Source organism: Motacilla alba, chromosome 1, assembly GCF_015832195.1.
Source record: "Motacilla alba alba isolate MOTALB_02 chromosome 1, Motacilla_alba_V1.0_pri, whole genome shotgun sequence".
NCBI lineage: Eukaryota > Metazoa > Chordata > Aves > Passeriformes > Motacillidae > Motacilla > Motacilla alba.
In genome coordinates this window covers 37,544,852-37,568,062 of record NC_052016.1, presented here as the reverse complement: position 1 = coordinate 37,568,062, position 23,211 = coordinate 37,544,852, and the positions used below count along the sequence as shown (strand labels likewise).

Sequence of the window (23,211 nt, the reverse complement as noted above, 5' to 3'; positions counted from 1 at the left end):
AAAAAAAAAACAAAACCCCAAAACATGAAAAATATACTATGAAGCTGTAAGACAAGTAAACTGGGTCAAATCAGTCTAAGCAAGAACCAGAAAGTCTTTGGAATAATTTGGTAGTAGGGCATTCTGACAAGTTGTTAAATGTTTTAATTCTTCATCTCTCATAACTGCTGACTTTGTTTATATCGTGCCTGTATGACTGTGACATCACAATTCTTCAGAAATTTAATATCAAATAATGAGTACTACTGATACCCCATTTGCTTCAAATGAAGCAAATTTATACCAATTCCTGATTTTCTCTGACACTTTGGTAAGTCCAAAAGTGAGATATTTTGTCCTGTATTCCTTCTGTCACACATATTTGCTAACTTCAGGAGAAAGTTAGAGAAATACAGGTTTGAAGGTCAAACTGGTATCATATGGCTTTGCTAAATATAGATGCTTGACGAGTAAAGGAGCTTCACAGGTCTTGGCAAATTTTGCTTGGTGCACTTCTACCTCTGCACATATGCAGACAGACAATTTCTCTCAGACCATATGAGAAATATGAACATAAATAAAATAAAAAATATCTAGGCAGGGGTTACAAATGTATCCCTTCTGATTTTCTGAAGGTAGAAGTGGAGCAGGATATGCCTAATCTGCAATATTTTCACTCTCATTTCATAAGTCTGTCACTGATGGATACTCTGAGGAGACGAAGCAAAGCATTTTAATATTCTCCTAACCTGTATGCAGCATAGGAATGAATCTGTTTTTGTTAAAAAAATCCTTCTCTATAAAATGACATTGCAGTGTGTGCAGCATTGCACAAGCAGGAAAACATGTTTAAACAATAAAAATGTGCAAAGAGTGAATGAAATAGAAGAGGAATCTGTAAAGAGCTCTTTTCACCAATTTTCCCTGTCTAAAAACAATTTCCATTGACAAAAATGACTTTGAAAGGAACTGCCTGTGCTTGTACATTTCTTGTTGCAATCCTGTCCTGGGATCCGGGGACCTATAATGCAATATGTGCTGTCAGGACTACGACGGTTTACAGATGTGCAGCCAGACTTCTTGCTATTTATAGAAGCCTCTTCTGCAAGCAGTACTCTATGGGGTTGTAAGGCAGTAGCAGGCATGTTCTTTGATTTAGTGCTTACATCATATTCATTTAAGAAAATTTGGCTCTTCACCTGGCATGGCAAAGGAGGCACATTTGTGAAGGTCAAGCAGAGAGAACACCGTTGAGAAGAGAAATGTGGATAGAATTCATGAGCGAGCAGGACACCTACTGGGAGGACTAACTGAAACATTAGGCAGAGATGTGGAAATAATAAAGAATGGAATAGTCATGTGTTCACAGTACGTTTTGCTCTTTATTCCCTCTGCGGGGTAACTGGGGAGAAGGTTCAGTGCTGCCCCTGCAAGGGCAAAGCTGTAAAGTTGTTTGGGGTGCAGTGTCCGTGGGGTCTGTACATGGCTGTGCTGCATCTTGCTAAAGCATGTGTTAAGTGTTCAGTCAGAGTGCTAGGCACAGTCTATTAATAGAAACAGCGAGTTTGGCACACGCTCGCACTTTCGCCTGTCTCCTTCTCACATGCTCGCAGAGATGCTGGGACTGCATCCTGCATCCTTCTGCTTTTCCAGACCTGAGACTTCGCACACTGCTGTATCCCCTGGGAAGTCTCAGTGGGGTCAAGACAGCCCCAGACAAGTAAACAGGGGCTGCTCAACCCCAGTGTTGAGGAAGCAGAAGGTAACGGATGGGGGAGCGGCGGGGACGGGGTGGATTTCTTGCAGAAAACCTGAGACCTCGCAGGGTACCCTCCCGGCCTGAAGGCAGTGCAAAGCTATTTTCGGCACTGCCCAGGCCAGCCGGACAGCCCCCACCTCGGGCAGCTCCGCTCTGGTAATATCCAGGATGCTGCAGAGACACGGATGCTCCTAAAGTGGCCCCAAACGATCCCAGCCAAGGCTGCCGGCGGAAAGCACGGGGAGCTGGCCAAGGTGCTGCCGCAAGGGACGATGTGTTCCTTTCGGCGTGCCCAACACCCGAATTACCGCCGCCCGCCCCCCGCTGCCCCCGGAGCCGACACCCCGCGGAGCCTCCGCTCCGCACGGCCACCCAACTTCCCGGGAAGCGGCCGCGGAGCGGCGGCCCCGGGCAGCCCCGAGCGCCTGGAGGGCTCGGCGCCGGGCAAACTTCTCTGCCTACGGGGAACGGAGGGATCCGGGGGGCAGGAAAGTGGGGGGAGGGAGGGGGGGAATGCAGGAAACCATAGCAGCACGGCAGGCAGGAGCTGGCCGGAGGGGCCGGGAAAGTTGTTCTGCACTTCCCGCTGCTTCTGCCGAGGGATCGGTGCTCGGGTCTGGGGGAGCGCGGCGCCGGCTCCGGCTCGCATCCTTACTCACCTCGGTGCTGTCGGCAGCGTTCTCCGCCATTTTCCTCCTTAGGAGCAGGCAGCGGGAGGAGTGTTTCATTCCCATAAGAGCTAGCCAAGGGGTTGGGGCTTCGGGGCTGGTGTTTTGGTTTGTGTTTTCAAAGATCTCCAAACACTGGTGTGCGCCAAAGGACAGGGAGATAAAAAAAAAATATGGAAAACAGCAATAAATCAGTCAGCTTTGTCCTTTCTGCGTCGTCCACAGGAATGTTTGTCTCCTCTTAGCATCGGGAGCTCCTCAGGCACTTTCAAGTCCTCCTCTTTCTCCCCTCTCCTCCACCTCCAGCGAGTTCTTGGGGTGGGCAGAGAGAGGCGGCACACACTCTTCAGGTTAAACTAAAAGGCTGTCGGGCTATGAGTCCTCCCCTTCAGAGAAAGCAGTCGGGCTAAACAGGAGAGAAGCACCAGCTAAACTGAACTTGGGCGTGCAGTGACCAGCTGGGCATCTTTGTGTCCTGTGGCTACTCTTCCAGAGGCAGAGGGAGCCAGAGACAAAGCAACAGGACAAGGAAATCATAGCCCTTTATTTTCCTTCTTTGGGCTTCTTTCTTTCTCTCTACGTCCCAGGACACTTCCTTTAAAGACGGTCACAGAATTTGCCACCCTCTTTCTACGAATGTCTTCTGAAATAGAATCCCTTCTCCTCCTCCTTCTCCCTCCCTCCCTCCTCCCCCCCTCTCCCCTTCCCTCTCCTCTTCCTTTCCTTCTCTTCTCCCTTTCCCTCTCCCTACCCCTTCTGCTCTTGGGCAGAGCTTGGTGCCCCTCACTGGGAATTGCATTCACGTGTCTTTCGTAGAAAAAAAAAATATAATTTCAAGCTCCCCCCACCCGTCGCCTACACCCTCTCGCACACGAGCACGCATTCACACGTACGCGCACACACGTTGTCTCCCTCTCACACAGACATGCACAATTTTTTTTCTCTTCCCCATCCCTCCTCTTCTTTTGAATCAGCAACACTTTTCTTTGCAAGGACTCTCGGCAAGGCTCTTAGAGAGCAACCGAAGAAGTCTGCTCCAGCTTCTTTCCTCCGAGTTAAGTAGCAAACCTGCTTTCTTAATATATCTTCTCGTGTGTGTGCTCCCAGCTCCTGTTTTACTTGAAGTTTTTCAGGAGGATCCACGCTCCGTCAGAGAGCCGTGAACTGTAGGAATATAGTCCCGATCCGGCTGCAGCTCCTGCTGAAAAGGGGGGAGGAGGAGCTGGGGGGAGGAGAGGGGAAGAGGCGGAGGGAGAGGTCTCGCTGGGGAGGGAAGGGAAGAGGCTAAAGGTGATTTGAACTCGTTTTTAGCCTTTTCCTAATGACATCTTCCTCCGTAGGAGTGCATCGCCACCTTCCCCACACGTTTATTTTGCCTTCACTCCTCCGGGCACTTTTTAGTTCTGAGTTGTCAGCTGGGAGGATTGGGTTTACCTCACTCGTGTTGCTGTGGGTAAGGGCGGGAGAGGGGGCGTATTACATAATTAATCCTTCCAACTTCACTTTCCGCAGCTCCATCTCCAGCCCACTGTTCTCACGTTTCTGTTTTGTTTTTATACGGAGGAGGTGAGAAAATAATGCTGGTGTGTGGGTGTGTGTTGCTCGAAGGATTTCAAGGACCAGAACAGGATTGCTGCTCTCTGAACAGTTTGAAATTATTTCCTCTGGGGGTGCCAATGGAGACCTGAAGAAGAGGTTTGAAAGATTACTTTTGATGCATATTTTAAGGACATAGCCCGCTCAGATGCTTCATCAGTAACAGATTTTGATAGACTCGGGGTTTTGAATTTTTGTCCCTTGCAGCCTATTTTAACATCTTTCAATTAGAGTTTATCCTCAGCTGACCTCTGGAATACTGACATACCATGAAGTACTGCCAAAAATCAGGAGGTCCCTGGGCACACAGGAGGTGGAAATATTCCTGGGGGTGGGGGAAGGGAAATAGAGTATATGAATTAGAGAGTAGAGAGCAAGATTATTCTCCTGCCCCATGGGGATGAGGAGGTGGGGCCAAGAAAATTAAAGAGGCGAATTTCTCCTTTTCACTTGAATGACCCTCACAAATTCTTGCTCAGAAACAGAACGCTAGGTGTACATTAGATTTCAGGAATTTGTAATAAGTTGCACAGCAATAAGTAAGAAACCTAGGGAAGCAGAAGGTGTGTGGTATGCTGAAATGTCAAGTGGCAATGAGACTATGCCATGCAGGGCACAATGGTACCATATGAAGTGGTTTCAGAATATGAGAATATGTTTTAGACACATGTTCCGTACAGACTGAAAGTGGACCTCTGTGCGACACTTTGCAGAGCCATTTGATCACTCAGTCTTTCAAAGGCTTCTGATTTGCCCCTATTCTTTTCATCTCACATTTACTTTGACACCTCAAGTTCTTTCATTAGCTTCACATCACTGCTAATTTTTTTCAGTAATCATCCACACCTCCTGTGTTTGTATAGTAGAATTTAATTTCACACCTTCTAGGCATGAGACTTAAGTAATGACAGAGGTGGAAGCGGTTCATCTCCCCTTTTCTTTGTGACATTCATAGAGCTTTTGAAGGTCTTAAAACCCTTGAAATATGAAAACATCTATAGTCACTGCCAAGCATTCCAAAGCTACTCCCATAATCTTGGGCTGTGGGCCTCTTTCTCACCAAGTATTTTGATTTCTAGTTGAAGGGGTAAGGGGAAAAAATAATCTCCAGATAAAAATTTAATGCCTCTGCATTCTTTGTCACAATGTTTTTCTCTGCTATGGTGTGAATATCTGGTGGTTAGTGAGTGCATGAAGTTTTAGTCAGCATGCATTTGGACTAACCTGCATAGTTTTAGAGTGTCTTTTCTATTTTCAGGTGATATACACAGCTAAACTTAGCCTAATTAAACATTTTAAAATAAACCAGTGTTCTATATAGAGAAAAAGAATTTGATTTTGAAAAACTACTCCAGAACATATTTTCCAGTTTTCTCTGACAGCTGGGTTTGTATTTCTGGTACAGCTCAATCACTCTTTAGTCAGCTAAATGAGGCATCAGATTTTCAAAAGCACTCGGCAACTAGCAAAGTTGGCAGGCAGGGATTTAATATATCCTTCTCTCCTATGCTTCAGATACTGCATGACTTACCCTGGCACCTATTCTTGTCCTCCTCCACCTCTTTGTCAACACAGATGATACCTGACTGCTCATCCTTGAACGTGGTGCTGATGTTTTAGAGATACTGGGAAAGCCTTCCAGACTCTTAGTTTCCAGCATAAGCATGAATGTTTTGGTCCTGAGCTCCTTTGGAAATCTGCCAGATGGTTGGTGTTTCACTCCATTTATGTTCTATATGTGATTGAGGAAACTGCTTTGACAACATACACACAGATTTCTCCTATCTGCTTTATTCCAAAAGGAAGATGACTGGTCCTACTGGAACCTTTTTTTTTTTTTTAATCAGGTAAAAGCTTTTTCTTTTAATAATTTTTAAGACACTTAGAGCAATTTGTTTACATACACGGATGTCTGTGAGCACACCAAGACATCCGTGCCAGTCCTTCAGTTTGAATACACGGCTCAGTGCAAGGTCCTGAACTTGCGACACTGAACTGAGGAATGTGAGCTTTCATACTGTTTAGAGGACAAATTATACTCCCATCATAGGAATACAAATCCTGCTGACATCACCCATTACCCAAGGGTGATAACTGGTTATTGGAACTATCACGGGAACATATTTCTAAGTGAACCCTTGTTCTGTTAGATCTTGAGGAAAGAAAACTGTCATGAAGAAAATGTCATGGTAGAAGAAGTGCATTTGCAGCAAAACCAGGAGGTGTCAAAAGCATCTTATGAGTTTAAATATAATGTGTAAGTACATGTGAAGGTCACCAAGTATTAGGAATTGAGTAGAGTGGTGCTGAAGGGAAAGTGGAAAGGGAAACATTTATTACTTCAGAATTCCAATAATAGCAGCTGTGGTTGAGGCTGCTGTGCTACTTGCTGAGTGTGGAAATAACACTGCGCTGGCCCTCAGAAGATTCAGACTTATTGCCAGCTTTGTCATTAGCTTGGATGAAATCCAGATATCTGCATTTGAGGTGGGGTAATCCTGTGCATAGGTGCAGAGTGAGAAATTGAAGAGCAGCCCTGCTGGAAAGCATCTGGGGGTTGTGGGGTGGAGGTGCAGCCAGGTTGGGTATGACTCATCATGCGCTCTCGCTGCATGAGAGGCGAGCTGTATCATTCATCTACATCACATGGAAAGTGACCAGTGGGGTGAGGGAGGTATGACTCTCTGTCTCTACTTGGAACTGCTGGGACTACATCATTGATTCTGTGTCCAGAGCTGGGTCCCCTGGTTCAGGAAGGAGGCTGATACATTGCAGATGGTTCAGTGAAAGACTGCTACAATGGTGTCTAAGGAGCTAAGCTCTGAGGAAAACTGTCAAAAACTGCCTTTTTAAGCCAGTAATGTCTTATGACTAGCTTTAAGGCTTGTAGCTAAGATGACCCGAACTCCACTTGGTACAGTCAGATATTTGAAAATGGGCAACAACCGCATGTTGTGGCTTTGGAAGTTCAGATTGAGTATTGGCCAATTCTTGGCTAATAAATCCACTTCCTATTTGGATGGCAAAATATTGTGGCAAAAATCTATTCCAATATCCTCACCAAGTTTTGTTATTTAATCAATTTTGTTTGTTATGTGTTTTGTTATTGGAATGATCCTCCTGTAGCATCACTTTGCATTGTTTTTTATTACTCAGGAAGTCACAGTGATTTCCTTGGTCTCAAAAGATACCTTTGGCTATCTTTGCAGTCTCTTCATGCACTTTTATCCCTACTGTGTCTCTCAAAGTTGCCACTACTTCAAATATTACTCTTATTCCTGAAACTTGCCCTTGTTAATTCTGACGAATTTGAAGTGAATTCTAATTCACACTGCAAATTTAAAGAGTTCATTTTATTTATGCTCTTCCTTCCTTGTCCTTTGGTTTTCCTCATTAACTTCCCTCCCTCAATCTATCATCTTCTTATCCTTCTTCATTAACACTGCATATTCCAGCCTTTTCCTGGGAATCATTGCACTTTTCAACCATTGATGTTAGGTTTGAGTGAGGAAGGGTCTGTCAGAAGCTAAGCTGATCTGAGATACCCACTGCTGCAGGCCAAGAATGTGTCTAGGGCTCAGACCATTCAGTCTTAAATTATAGACACCTTCTCACAAACGAACCCTTACTTACAGGTAATGGAGCATCCCAGAACTATCTCTGCAAGATATTTTAATTATCTTTTCCAAGACTTTAGACTTCATTTTATTTGAAAACAGAAGCTCTATTTTGCAGCTGCAAACCTAAAAACTTAATCTAAATGGAACCAAAATGTTCCTTCATTTTTTTTCTTCCATTGAGAGTGCCAAGCTCTGAATAAGTAGTAACTGGGTCAGTTGGAAGAAAGTTGTATTCTGACAATTTCTATAAAGGTCACCAAAGTGTGTCTCCGTTCCTCTGTGGATTGGAGGAGCTAAGCAGGTTTTTGAGAATTGTGATTACTACAATGGCCAATAAATGGGCATAGTATAGTGATATGTTTGTTATATACTGACCTTGTTCAGTTCCCACCTAACTTTTTGTGCATTTACAAATCATGTACTCTGAACAAACAGCAAAATACTTCTGAAATTTGATGTCAAAGTTATTTTAAAGTTATGAGTGGCCTAAAAATTTTGTTATGCAAAACTTTTCCCTAGGTAAGAAAACCATGGGTATATTGGAGTGAGTTCACTGAAGAAGTTGCAACAATTACTAAGTAACCTCTCTTGTGCAGGTAGACTCAGAGTCCCCAATGTGGGAGGGAGTAAAAAAGATGAAGCCAGACTCTTCTCAGTGGTACTCAGCAAAAGGAGAAGAGGAGATAAGCATAAATTGAAATGAAGGACATGGAAACATTAAAAACTATTACTTTTCTTACTGTGAAGGCATTCAAAGATATTTTGTAGTTTCCTTCCTTAGATGTGTTAAAAAACCTGGCTACAAATGGCCCCAACTGTAGCTGACAGTCCTTTGAGTGGGAGCTGGACTAGATGATTTCCTGATGTCTTTTCTGACTTCAGTGATCATCTAATTCTGTGTGATTGTGGAAGAGCCATGAAAATCACTTAGATGGCTCTGCCAGATCTGGCAAATGGGCATCTGTCTTTTTGTTTTCCCTTCTGTATTATTCCTGAAGCCTTGAAAAGAAAAGAATATACATGTATAATCTCATACCATGGTGATTTGATATGTGCAGCCAAATTTTCACAGGAAAAATATGCTGAGAGAAGTGCCAGACTGTTGCTTGTATTCTATTCTAGAGTTCTCACAGGAGGGAGAAGGTGTGTAATGTTGTTTGAAGAGCTAAATCTCATGAGCCATCTCCCATAAGCTTTCAGTGGGTGCAGAATATTGTACCCAGGCACACAGCTTACCAGAAAGAAAGTGAAGTAATACTCTCAGAGTCATGAATTCACTGAAAAGAAATGCAAATCACTTGAGTCCAACCTATATTGTCACTTCTCTTGTGTGATAGCTTTAAGAAACTTTCTTTTCTGAGAAAAACTCTGCCTTCTACCTGATATTGTTTGCTGGAATCTGAGATGGAATTTTTACACTTAAAGACCCATTTCTTTTTCAACTGCTCTGCCTTTCTCTCCTGATGGATTATAGCATGATTGACAAGTCTGAGATGAAGAGCAAATATGTAAAAATTTCACTATTCATTCAAAAAAGAGGTTTTCTTGCTTTCTAAATATCATATCTTACTTATTTCTTTGCTTCTTAGGGTACAGTCTGGGCCTAAATGTTTGACTTGCTATGTCACATGAGGTTAGAGGAATTAAACTAGACCACAGATAAAGCTGCAATAATTGAAATTACACCTCTCTTTTATTTCTTTGCCCAATAGCAGGCATTCTGTCATCTTGGTTTCTGTCTCTTTCTGTTTTTCAGAAAATGGATGAGGCGTTTATTTGCCTCCTTCAGTGATACACATAACGCTTTGGGAGCACTCCTGTAAAGCATTTTAACTGGAAGAGCCATGAAAATAACTTAGATGGCTCTGTCAGGTCTGGCAAATAGCTGTCTGTCTTCTTGCTTTCCCTTCCATAACTGTCTTATACAGTAAGGCATTCTGCTACGTTCCTCACGTTTCCCTGCTGTGAACAATTTTCTTCATGTTCAGCTGTCACTGTTGACAAGCGACCAACGGTAACTATGATAGTGGGCTGGCATTTTTTTCTCCCCAGTTTGGTATTTTCCTTCCTCTTCCAATAAGGAAAATTGCCAAATCCTGCTGCCTCCCACTAAAACATGAAAAATAAGAACGTGTGATCAGTGCTGTGTATTTCACAAGCTGAGAACAATGTAGCTATTTTTCCAGAACTGTCTATAACTTAGCAGAAGTGAGGTCATACCTCTTCAGAATGTTGCTTGATGATGTTCCCCAATAAATTAAATATAATTGGCCAGGTTACAGCATGGAGTCAGCACTCTGAGGTACCTAAGATGATGATTTTTCTGGCTGCAAACAGAGCTCAGCCTCCTGGATTATTGATCTGATAGTAGACCTTGGCACCTGATGTGGCTGTGGACTTTGGCAGAATTGGGAGACTCTGCTAATTCATCTGTGATCACTGCCAGGGAGAAGATCAACTTATTTATACTAAACTCTCCATAATACAGGTATAATTGTATGACCTAGGTGTTAATGGTCTCCCTTTTCTCTCTTTCTTCAAACTACATAAGATAGAAGGGGTACAATAAAGGAGCCAATATTGAGAATTACATGAACTTTATATGTGGTATGTTCGTATTTTCTTTCATGAGAAAAAGAGTACTTAGGTAGTATATAATGGTTTTGCTTGTAGTGTTCAGAAACCTGCATGATATAATAAAGAGTCTCTGGAAATACAGATGTTTCGGCCATAATTTGTCAAGCTAGAGAAATCAGTGTAGCAGAGTTCACAGTTTGGGTGAAACTTGTTTCTGAGAACATTGCTAGTACTTTTAAAGGCAAGGTAAAGAAAAGAGTTCTCTTCCTTAAGGAAAGAGTTTCTTACACCAGTTATTTTTGTTACAGATGTGGACTAGAGAAGCCCATCAATATTCAAATCTCATTGTTCCAGGTATTGCCCTTCAGATCCTGCTTTGGTAGTTTGCCACAAAATAGATGACAGCAAAGCAATATTTCCCTGATTCTTGCTTTACAGTTTTGCCACAGAGCTCAAGTGAATTACATGAAACATAAATTCCAGGAGGGCTGGGCCAGAGCCAGTTGTCAGGTCTATTTCAGTAGCTGACAGGATCTTTCTGTCCATAAACCTAAGAAATGGTATTCTGGAAAAAAATTGAAATGAAATTCAAGCTGCTCAATCAAAACAGTACATAATTAAAAATGGAGGATTTAGAAAAAAAAAAGAAATTACACAGAATTAGAACTCTTCTTGTGACTAAGTTAATTTGTGTGATCCATTCATTTTCATTGGGAACACTACCTTCTTCAGTGTGGAAACAACAATAATAGAATAGATGGGTTTAACAAGGAGGGCACACCACTGCAACTCCAAATGAAAATATGCTAATCTTTACTGCAGTATTGGAGCCTGCAAGAGGTTTGAAAAAAAAAATGTAATTTCTTAATGACAGAAAAAATATAAGAAAATGGCACATTCTCTGCCTTGCATCTAATATGTTCTGGAAATACATAAAAATTATGACTTATAGGTAGTAAATCTATGTGTGTATAGCTTATAAAGAATTACCAGCTTGGTGAGGAGGAAAAGGGGAATTACACAGAAGATGTAAAACCACAGAAGATTTAAATTATAAGCAAATGTAAGACATGTTTTTAAAATGGCATATGAAAGGTCATGTTCATTTTGTAGGAGTATGAGCTCAGTATGAATTTGAGCTGTTCTGTCTTTTGATGCCAGGATAAATAAAAAACTGAACACTAACAACCTTAAACCACAATGAATCCCACAATGGTTCCTGGAAATTATGGTCAAATAGGAGTATAAACTTTGAATAACATGTTTTATGAGAAAGCATATTGAAATTTCTAATGCCTAAGTTAGAAATACACACATGGCTAGAAGCATTGGATTTTCATCTTGTCTCTATCCCAAAAAGTAGATGATTTTATCTTCAAGATTTGTGATTTATTATATTAATATTTAAGTTAATCTATAATACTACCCTGCATTTTTGGTGTGTGGATGATCAGCTAGCAGTACATGCTCTGTGTTGTACATGTTTAGAGATAATATAAAAATCTCCCTAAGCGCAAAGTATTATTGAAAGCACTTCTTCTATGTGACACAGGAATGGGAGAGACCATCTGGGTTGTTATTTCAGGGAGTGGATTTGGACATTGTCCAAATAGGTATTACAAACATATTTTTAATATTATTGTATCATATTACAATGATATTTGGAATATTGTTACAAACACACATAGACTTCAAGTTAAATTTATACAAATAATTTCATGCACTGCAAACCAAAATGTTTCATTATCCAGTACAATCTTAAAATTTACAGTAACAAAGGACAAAAAGCTCTCAAACTGTGGTGTGCAGGAGGAAGAGAACTAAAAATATTGAAGATAAGGTCAAGTCCAGAACATTGTCAAATACAGTAGCCTAATCATGGTTGCTCCATAGGGATGAGTGTATTTCATATATTTTTCTATTAGATATTTTAAAAATTATTTTGTCTCTCTGAGTGATTATTTTGCCTCTCTGCTATATTTAATAGCTATTTTATCTTCAGTACAAATACAGTAATGAATGACCCAAAACCTCTCACATCTGAGAACGCCCCAAAAGAAAAGCAATCAGAATTCCCCCTGTGGAAAGAATTATGGATTTTAAGTTTTAGTTGTGATGTAAGATTGAACTTTGCATTTGATCTATAATTTGGGACTATTGCAGAGGCAATATACGTCTGAAAACTATAACATAATTGTACTAATCAGGATATTCCAACATGGCTTGTACTGTGCTCTTAATCCTACTCATCCTGACCTCTGACCATCAGGTGCATGTGTGCTCACAAAAATTTAAAATACAATTGTTAAAGACAAAAAGTTCTGTATATGAAGTGATTATGGTCAGTATAGCAGAAGCAGTGACTGTTGCCAAGATTGTTGCTGATGGATTAATTTAGAAAAAAGAAAAAAAATCTGTTTTTCTTATTTAAAACTGGAACTTCTCGCCCTGATCTCTCAGTTTTCTAAACATTGCCATGCCAGCAGTTTCCTAACTGATACATAACATCTAGATATACTCATTTCTGACAAGTTGCAGTCACAGTGTAGCTGTGTATCCTGGCTGTGCCAGTGTGCATACTCAGCACAATCACAAATTCCCTGGGTGGCTGAGGAACTCTGCAGGCTGATCCTGCTGCCTGAGACAACTCATTTGAGATAATGGACTGACATGACATCAGGTGGCCAACCAAACTCCCAGCTGCCTTCACAACAAGGTGAGAAACCACTGCAGAAGCTCTCCAAGAGAGAATTTCAGCCAGTCCTGGAGGTTTCCTCAGGCAGCTCCTGGTGTTTATAAGCTAAATGATGGCACTATTGTCTCAGAGATGCTCCCAGATAATTGATGCTGCAGGATTGGCCAAACTATACATAGATACTTGTAATTAGTCTTTAGAACTGCTCCTGTAGTTACAGAAATGGTCAAACGTAACACTTGAGATGTCTAGGCTAAGTTTGCACATGAGACTGTTTGCCAGCTGAATTATAGGAATTCAGCAGAGAAGCAATTCAGTGACTTTCACTAGACTCAGCCAAAGATGCTTTTACAAGGACACTTGCAACAGAGACTTACAGGGTCACTGTTCAGATACCAGTTCACCAACCTGTTTGAGAGATTTGATTTCCTATGTGAATATTATCTTATGCAAAAAATGAATTTTTTTTCAAGCAAACTGTATCTTATGATTGTCTGTGCACCTGTCCTCAGGTAAATCACCTCCGATGGAACCTTTAGGGGGCAGAATTGACAGAGGAGGGAATGTGGGGTGCTGAAACCTCATAAGAAACTGGGACTTGTCTCAAAAGCAAACTTTCTTATGGAGAGATGAATCCCTACTGAGCTGACATGCCTAGAATAATTAGATTGGTGTTGGAAGCCAAGAATTTGACCTTTGATATGCTGCTGTGGAGTTGTTAGGGATATAATTTTTATTAGTTAAATTGTAGTTAGACAGGTATTATGAAAACACATGAAAGTGGCAAAAATAACAGAACTTAACTATTCATATTTGCCTGGCAACTTGCTACATTGATCAGCTTATAACACCTCAGAGCAGCCCATCAATAATAACATTAAAAGTCCAGAATTTGCTCATTCACCTCTGTCTGAAGGGGGAGAATGTTACCTTCTGGAATGCCTAACTCTGGATCCACTCCAGGGATACCTGGGACCAAGCTCATGCAGCCAGAACCTGCTTTTAACAGCCTGCTCCTCTAGAGCACTGACAGTCAGCTGCTGTCCTTGTCAACAAGGAAAAGGGAAATAGAAGTAACCATGGCTCTGTAATGTTGTAGTGTTTTATGCATCAATAACTACTCTTTCACAAAGGCAATAAGTTCCCAAACTCCTTCATGTGGATATAATTATTCCTTAATAATTAAAGCATGCTTTATTCTGTCCTGATCTAAAGTGCAGCAAAATTCCATGCTCTGTGTTCTAGAGAAAGTGACAAGTTGGGCTTTTCTGTTTTGTTTTTGCAAAATATGAGGACTTTCTGGAGCAGCTCTATACTGACTATTTAGGGAAGATCTGTTTTATGGAAAGGTAAGAAATTGCTTCCATTGAGACTCCTATTTCAACATCACAAGGATCAATTTGACAGTGACACAAGAAGTTATTAAAGGAACACAGTTTTGATCCCAGATCACAGAACTAGAAATTTGCTGAAGTTGGTAGTTATTGAAGTAATTGTTCTCTAATGAGCATTTATGTGTACCAGTGTATGAAATTACTTGGTGAGTTCGAGATGTAGCTCAAGATGGCAATTTTCTCAACAGCAAGATCTGTTGCCAATTGTTGCTTTTTTTTTGTTTGCAAACCCACTTGTCTGTGCAGATGCAAGTCGATCCAGATCAAGGCACTGATTAAAATTACAAACCCAATTTTTTTTTAGGGAGTGTGACATTGCTATTTTGGAGGGTTTACTTTTATTCCATTTCATTCACTGAACTAATTCATTGTATAGCTGAAAAAAAAGAGCTGAACTAGCACAATACTGAGGCTATTGGAGGGCAAGTCCAAAGAGAAAGGGACAGAAATTTTGCCTTTAGCGCTAAAAAAAAAAAAAAAAATTATTAAAGACACAGCTTCAGTCCTGTGTTTGTGGTAGAGGTGGTGATTCATAAATGCCTGTATTAGCAATTTTGGTATCACAGACAAATACAGGCCTCTCCAATCTGTGGTCTGACTCCAGTTGCTGTTGTCAGGATTTCATACTAGTGGGGCTAATGGCCTGCCCCAGGAGAGGCTGTCCATTTCAGAGGAGTCATTTTTAGAGAAGGGCCTTTGAAGGATTGCTGGCTGTCCCTGCCAGAGAGGCCAGAGGCTGTAGTGAACACCCTTTATGCTTGACAAAGGGTTTGGTGGCCCTATCTCTAATGTCACTGCTGGTCTGCACTTATTCTCACAAGCAGCACCTGTTTTACTTACAACTACTCTTCTATTGCTAATTGTAATCACTTACTGAACTGCAACATGAAATATTTTGAAGGGGTAATCAAGAGATGTAATGATCTTCTGATCAAGAGATCAAGATCATGTAGCGATCCCAGCTGAAAGGACACTGAACCTTCCTGCTGGGCATGGAGCACAATGCTGACTTGTCAGGTGTAGGAGTTGAGGGGGTCTGGGACACTCCACCATGCCCTGAAGACACGGCAGTCTCAAAGGGAACTAGCCCACCTGCCAGGCCAAGGACACTGGGCAGCTTCCCGTAAAAGGAATTGATCCAGAAACAGAGCAGCCTTGAGGGAGGCAGGACTTACTACTACAGCCTGGAGGCAGGGCAGCCTGGAGAGCCTTGGAGGACAACGGGGCTCTCTGATGCAACTCAAGGCAGGGCATCCTGAATAGGAGCAGGACACCCCTCCAGCCTACCAGACCCCAGAAGCAGGACAGCTAGGAGGGGAATGGGACCACAGTGGGACTGGAGCACTATCCTGGCCTGAAATGCTCAGCCTTGAAGGGAGAGGGGTACCACAACAAACCACGTGGTCTCAGAGGCAAGGTCCCCTGAGGGACAGCGGATCACCATGCCAAGCTTCCTTGGCCAGGAGGCACTCTGAGGGGAGCAGGGCATCACACTGGCCTTCCTGGTCTCACAGGTGGGAGCTGATCTTAAAGCTGGAGCTGAATTTGTTCATAATTACATGAAGGGCAGTTTAGGAGGATGATAGAGCAAAACTCTTCTCAGTTAGGGTAGGTGATACAATAGGGGCCAAGGGGCTGCAAATGTCTTGGGAATTTCCAAAAACTTGGGGAAAGCCAGTTTTATCTTAGAGGAAATGAAAGCATTCATTGAGTAGGGCAGCGCTAGAAGATGTCTCTCAGAGAGCCTGGGTAATCTCCATGTCTGAGCACTTTCAAGATTCATCTCATAGAGTGTTGGCAACAGTCCCACTCCAATAATGAAATTTGGATGGAGACCTCTGAGGTTCATTCCATTCACTGCTTCTCTGGTTCTATAATTCTCGAATCATTAGCTGCTGTCTAAGTGCTTCATTTTTTCACCGATTCTTCTTGTTACATAACATTTATTATTAGTAGCTTTGAGCTTAACATTTTCTTACTTTGCATCACAAATTCTTGACAGAAGAATACTAGTCCACTGAGCTTAGTGTGGCATTAAAAATCATATTTTGTAGGCAGTGGTATAGAAAAATTTTGTTTATGAAACAGAAATAAACAGAAAAACAAGGGGAAATACTTATGTTTTGAAGTGTGCATGTGAGAGAATTTCTAAATACTTTTGAGTATTAGGAAGATCTGGGCTACAAAATAACTACTATTTACACATTTTAACATCGGGTCTGGTGATATTTTATTTATGTGCCTAAGCTTTCTTCCTGGACTGAGTGCTCTGAATCAAGACTTAAAAAAACAACAGTTTAAGGGTTATAGACTTTATCTTGTCCTACGTTATTATGAATTTAACAGGTTTGTAAGTGAGACACTATTGGGCATCAGATCCACTTACCATGAGACCAATTTAATAAATCACCTTGGTCTTATTGTCCACATCGAGTAAATTGAGGAAAGTGGATTAAAATAAAAGCCTGGACGCTGTAATGAGACATCTCTTTCAAACTGTTCTGGTCATCTAACAAATTATTATGGAATACCATGGAGACTAGCTTTTAAAATGCGGCTAATAAAGCAAGATATTCCAATATGATTTCAAATTGCCTTTTATCTACTTTGGTTTCTTGACACAAAATGTTTTAAAAATTGGCTTTTTGTTGTAGAAGGTTTCAGTATCAAAGGTTTCTAAGGGAAAAGAGTAATCAGCTCCTATGACAGAATAAAAAATCTGCCAATCTCACTACTTTAAATTTAGGAGTTTTCTTTGCCAGGTTGCAGTTTATATTCCATATTGCGTCTTAAAACTCGTGATTTGCATTTTCTTAGCTAGACACACTCTGCTGCTAATGTATGTTAAGTAATGTTAGTGTATATTTACCCCAAGAAATAATACCAGACCACTAAAACTGAATTCCCAGAAGTGATGACAAGTCAGTTCGCACCTTAACAAGAGAACATCACATTCCCAAAAGCAATGAAAAATTAACTCTGCTCATCGTGCCATATGCACTGCAAAGTAGAGCTGTGTCATGGCAAATCTTATTATATACATTATCACATTATTTAATGGTATTACTATGATATTTTTCTTGATTCAGTCCAAGCCAGTAGGATATGGTTTTATTACTAAATTTTGATGCAGGCCCATTTTCACTTCTTTCAGTCCTGCCTCTTCAGTTTAAGACCTGCTAGGTATTTTCTACTTGGTGTCAGCCTCTGCTCCCTTCCTTTCTCAAAGCTGCCCTTGTTCCATGCAAAAACTCCACCACCTGCAACAGTTTCTGTTTCAAAGGTAAATGAATGTTAGAAGGCTGACCTTGAACAGAAATTAAAGATTGATTACTTCAAAGAATAATAAATGTCAATTTACAGTCAATTTTAAATAAACGAGCAAGCCTAGTTAAACACGAAGGGCCTGATTCTCAGATCCATTGAGCTTAAGATCCAAACTACAGCTCAGACAGGACCAGAATTTTTCAAAGGCAGCAGTCCTGAGGAAACGTTATCATTGCAGCTGATAAGAGGTAGGGCTACAGAAGCCTCCACTGGAGGATGGTGACAATGCTTACTCTGTTTCAGGATTACCCATTTTAATGCAGTATTTTAAACACTGGTTGCATAAGGCTTTTTGTGTCATAGGGAAGGTGAGGGAATTTCTAGTTATCTTAAAAATTACAAATTAGTATTTCTTTCTTATTTTTACTTTTTTATATTTTTGACTTATACACAGCTTATAAATCCCAAGAAATCTGTTTTATCTATTTATAAAGTGTGATATTAAAATCTATGCTAGAGAATGCAGACTAATTGATGGTGTCAGACATAGTAGATCTCTGTTCTGCTGATATGAAAGGGTTTCGTTCTGGGAAGTTTTCTTTTCCCCTCGGAAACTTCAATGGGAATATGTGTTTGAAGGAAAAAAAGGTCTAAAAATAAACTTAAGACTTGTTTACTCTTAGAAAAAATGTGGATCCTTCCGTCCGTTCTCCTTTTTAATTGTGTCTCAATCAAGCAAGGCATTTTTATATCCTTCTTCACATATTCTTTCCCCATAAATTAATCCCTCCAAACAGACCCATCAGATTCTTTCTTTCTTTCTTTCTTTCTTTCTTTCTTTCTTTCTTTCTTTCTTTCTTTCTTTCTTTCTTTCTTTCTTTCTTTCTTTTCTTTCTTTCTTTCTTTCTTTCTTTCTTTCTTTCTTTCTTTCTTTCTTTCTTTCTTTCTTTCTTTCTTTCTTTCTTTCTTTCTTTCTTTCTTTCTTTCTTTCTTTCTTTCTTTCTTTCTTTCTTTCTTTCTTTCTTTCTTTCTTTCTTTCTTTCTTTCCTTCTTTCTTTCCTTCTTTCTTTCTTTCCTTCTTTCTTTCTTTCTTTCTCTCTCTCTCTCTCTCCCTTCCTTCCTTCCTTCCTTCCTTCCTTCCTTCCTTCCTTCCTTCCTTCCTTCCTTCCTTCCTTCCTTCCTTTTTCTTTTCTGCCATCTTTTATGGGATTATCTATCTTTAAGGACATGTCTAGAACTGCCCGGAGGACAATTTTGTCAGCACCAGGGGAAGAGAGCCTACAGCTGTGTGCTATCAAATACCACAGGCCTTTTTCACTGGCATATTCCTTTAAAAATTTTCCTTTTCTCTAATTCTTCACTGTAATATTCTCAAATTTAATAATGTTAAACACTTTTCCCCCCTGAATATTTCCTACCAATCATGGATCTGCTTTTTTTTTTTTTTTTTCAGAAAACTGAGGGTTTTTGAAACATATTCCTTATAATAGTTCTAACCACTGTAATTCCCTTTAAAATCTTCTGGTTTTATCAGTATCTTGCAGCACCTCATAAAGCAGATCTACTTTTGAATTTGACCAAATCCTTTTGATACAAACATAATCAAGGATAATGAAGAATTTAATCACAGTAAGGAAAACAAAGTCACTCTGAGACTCCCTTAGTGGTCCTTACCATCTTTCCTTTCAGAGTCCCTTAAGTTTCCTTCTCACACTATTACAGGCCTTCCTTTCTGTATTTTAATCTCCATTTGAACGGAGATTTGCTTCTTAAAAAAGAACAGTGCAGAAGAATCTACCTCAAAAGGACAACACAGACATGGCAGAGAATTCTAGAGTCTTAAGGGTTCTACACGCTACTGCTACTGATAAAGCTTTGGCAACAAGTGCTCGTCCAATGAGCTGGGAAGATACACATTAAATTTCTCTCAATGTCTAGGCTTTCATGGGAATGAGGTGACATATCAGTGGTTGATGTTCCCAGGTTTTTGAAACTTGTAATTTGCACCCTTGACTTTATTATTTTAGCAAGGGAAGTCCATTTTTAAATGTTAGAAATTATCACTTACTGCAGGTGAGTGAGAAAACATGAATTTTAAAGAAATTATTATGCAGTTCTGCTCTAGAAATGACTATCAGAAAATTGCTTTTTCACAGCATATTCTTTCGGAGGATGTCACAGAAAAGATTGAGACTGTGATACTTCTGGCACAGATGTAAAATATAAAACACAAAGAAGACTATCAGATTCTCAATTCCTAATACTCTTCAAGCCCTGTGTCAGAATCATTAGTGCCTTGAGCTATTTTAAACCCAAACAAACCCCAATATAATTTCAGCATTATTGTAAATTTGCAAATTTTACTACAAGATGAAATTTGAATTCTTGGTTCTGAAAGAAAAAGCAAGCTTACCTGGAAAAGCTGAGTTGGTTCTTAAACTAAGCCAATATGCTAAATAATATCTGAGACAGAGCATTTTTGTTGCTCAATAGCATCATGGTACTGTGGTCTGTGTGAGGATTGTGATACACAAACATGATTTGTGTATCACTGTCAGTGGGATGACTTCTGCAGATGATGATTGAACACCAACTTGCTTTTGCAGATGCAACTTACTATGTTTTTTGGGAGTATGAGTTTCCATCAGATTGTTCCATGAAAGAAAGCACATGACTCCAAAGGAACAGCAATCTCTTAACACAGCAAATGAGCTAATCAAATTAGACACACACCCACTCTGACATACTCAAGTGAATCTCAGAGAAATTTCCAAGCACTCTGCTTGTTCCTAATGCAAACATACACAACTTTGCTTTCAAAAGTACTGTGAGATCTGTTTAAAGAATGGAAGTACAGTCTGCAGTATTAAACATGCAGCAAATAAATAAACAATAAAATTAACCTCTGTGCCTCAAAAATCATCAGCTAAAGAAAAGGAGAAGCTGGACAACCATAATAGAATACTTTCATTTTTCATGCTACTTCAAAGGAAAAGGGGCACCTAAGTTACAACTTAGTTAATAACCTGGATCTACATAAGCAAGTTCTGGTGTTCCCTTTTTGAAGGAGCTTACAGAGTTATCCAGCTGCCTTTTGTCCTTGCTGCTAGAAACTTTCCACTCAACCACAGAAGACAAAGTAAACAACCTCTGCTTTTCAAACTCTCCAGTTCATGGCATGATATTTTAGACCAAAACACTTTTCCTGGCAGAATGCGCTACGTGACGAGATTTTCCGCTGCAGTGATTCATGTGAAGGCTCGCGTTCCCTGTCATCTGCCTTACTCCCAGAGCAGACACAAGCAGCACAGTGGCCAAGAGGGAGAGACACAGGCAGAAATCTCTTGAACTGCAAAACAATAGTCAGCAGATTGTTCTGTTGTTCACCTTAGACTCCCCAAAGACTCGTTTCTGGAGGTTTTCAGCTCATGTAATGAAAGTTCAGTGTATATTCAAAACCAACAGCCTTTTACAAATGAATGTACTCCTTTGTTTTAAAAAGTCTGCTCCCAGGATATACTATCAGACATAAATCTAAGCAGTTTTTTACCTGGAGAGTTATTAGGAGCTTCTTTGTGACTCCAAACGTGCAAGCATTAACTAATGCAAATCAGAGAAATCTATTTCCTTTATGAAAACAAATCAATCAATTAAAAATCACCTTTCTTGGGAAAATATGTTGGGAAGGGATATCTTTTTCACCAAAGGAAATTCTGTTTTTGACTATGTGTGCATCCCTGAATATGTAACTCTTTCAGTTGTTAAAGGAAAACAATTTCACAAAAGTGAAAGTCAGAAACTAAATATTAAATTTCTGTCAGGAAAAAAAAAGTTGAGATTATATAATCCAAATAATGTTTTCCTTTCAATGTCATTAGAAAATGTGTTTTCTTTTCGGGTGCAACCAGGCAAATGAAGCATTAATACTAAAAATTCACCAATGGCAGTGGGGTTGGAATTAGATGGTCTTTGAAGTCCCTTCTAACACAAACTATTCTATGACCCTGTGATACATTTTCCAGATTTACTCTTTGAATATGTCCCTAAAAATAAATTCTGAAATTAAATCTTTCTTCATGAGTGTTATCTTCTGCTTATGAACATTTTAAAATGAGAATTTTCTCATAACCTCATAAAAATCCATCCAAGCCAGTGATGATCAGATTTTGTGTAGAATGCTTAAATGACAATGCACTATTCATGTGTCTTACTTTTTCTGCTCAGGTTTCTCCTTTTCCCATCAATCCACCAGTTGCCTTTGGCAACTAATTGTGTATCTTATGGATACAGAAAGAACAGTCACTTCATTTGGGTTGATTTATCTGTGGCTGCTTGATATTTGATTGATCCAAAATGGAAAAACTGACAGATATTCCAAAACAACAACAACAGAAAGATCTCCAAACCTAGTTTTTCTTTTCTTAGATCAGGCCAAAACAATTTATTTCTATTCTGTAACAGCAGCTAATAGTTATCTTTCTCACTAGAAGGTTTCTGTTTCAGTGCAGGAAATTTGATAAGCTACTTTATTCTTGTATAGCCAACATCTTTACAGCAGCTTCACTGAAGAATAAAATCAATTAAAATCCTTTTGAGTTTTGAGTTGAACTCCATTTCTTTACAAAAGCCTGCTTAACCTACACAATGAATGAGAAAGCTTTTCATCTACCAAATAGGAAAGTCACCATTTCTAAAGACAATAAAAATGACAAAAGTAAGAATCTGATTTGCATGCTTCATTAGTCATGTTTTAATGCACAATTGATTTAGCAAATTTACAAAGGCAATGTCTCATTTTGTCTAGTGAAAGGACCATATTATGGAAATCTAGAAAGAAATCATCTTTATAAAAGAAAGTAGCTAAACATTACAGAATGAACAATAAGATCACACGAATCAAGCTTTCCTTCTTCCAGATACTTCAGACATACTCAAAATGAATTGTCTGATTTTCCTGGATCTAATTTATTCTACTCTGAAAAACAAGATGAAACAGTCTTCTTTACAGATCTCACTAAAGTGTTCTCAAATTTATTTATGTGAGCCTGTTTATGCTGATGTTGCAATTCATACATGAAGCAAATTTGACCATTTGTAGCTGCGGATCAGCAGCACTGTTAGATAGGAAAAAAACATGTTAAAATTGGTTGAACCTCTTTAAGAACTGATATAGGCTTTCTTTGGGAAGATGGGAAAAGGCCAATAAAGTTCCATGTGCAGACTCCTGATAAATCTGTGTGACACAGTGGAGTCAAGAGTTTGCACAGGAGTAGGGACTAAATTTAAATTTAACTCTCGATTCTTATTTAAGTTTTAAACAGTAATCACTCACAGGGTAAAGACAAAAATCCCTTTGCATGTTCTCAGAAATTGCATATTGCTTTATTTACAAGAACATGAATATCTCAGCAGCAAACTTAGCACTCCCTACTCCCTCCTTAAGTCATGTGCTTAAGCATAGCAGGAATACTTGTGAAGACAGGACTAGACCTTGAGTAGTCATCAAAAAAGCCTTGCATGAAACAAGCTTGGAAAATGAATGGAAGCATCTTGGGAGAGCTCTGAGTGGATAGAAACAAAACGTTTTTGCAAGAAGAAGGTAGGGAAGTCTGCACAGTTGCTTCCTTGTTTACTATTGAGTGATTTCAGTCTCCAG

At 39.9% G+C, this 23,211-nt stretch overlaps 1 protein-coding gene across 2 annotated transcripts in view; it reads right to left on the bottom strand.

Annotated features, from left to right (window-relative positions):
* Positions 1-23,211, bottom strand: part of PRMT8 (protein arginine methyltransferase 8) — a 106,956-nt gene that overhangs the window by 54,160 nt on the left and 29,585 nt on the right. Inside the window, exons 2-3 of one of the 2 annotated variants that reach the window (XM_038132655.1) lie at positions 3,300-4,090; positions 2,398-2,541 (exon numbers count right to left, since the gene is read on the bottom strand). In XM_038132655.1, coding sequence (XP_037988583.1) covers positions 2,398-2,472 — 75 coding nt within the window. In that variant the 5' untranslated portion in view covers positions 2,473-2,541; positions 3,300-4,090. The remainder of the gene's footprint in view (positions 1-2,397; positions 2,542-3,299; positions 4,091-23,211) is intronic. The other variant, XM_038132661.1, reaches the window with a different exon arrangement.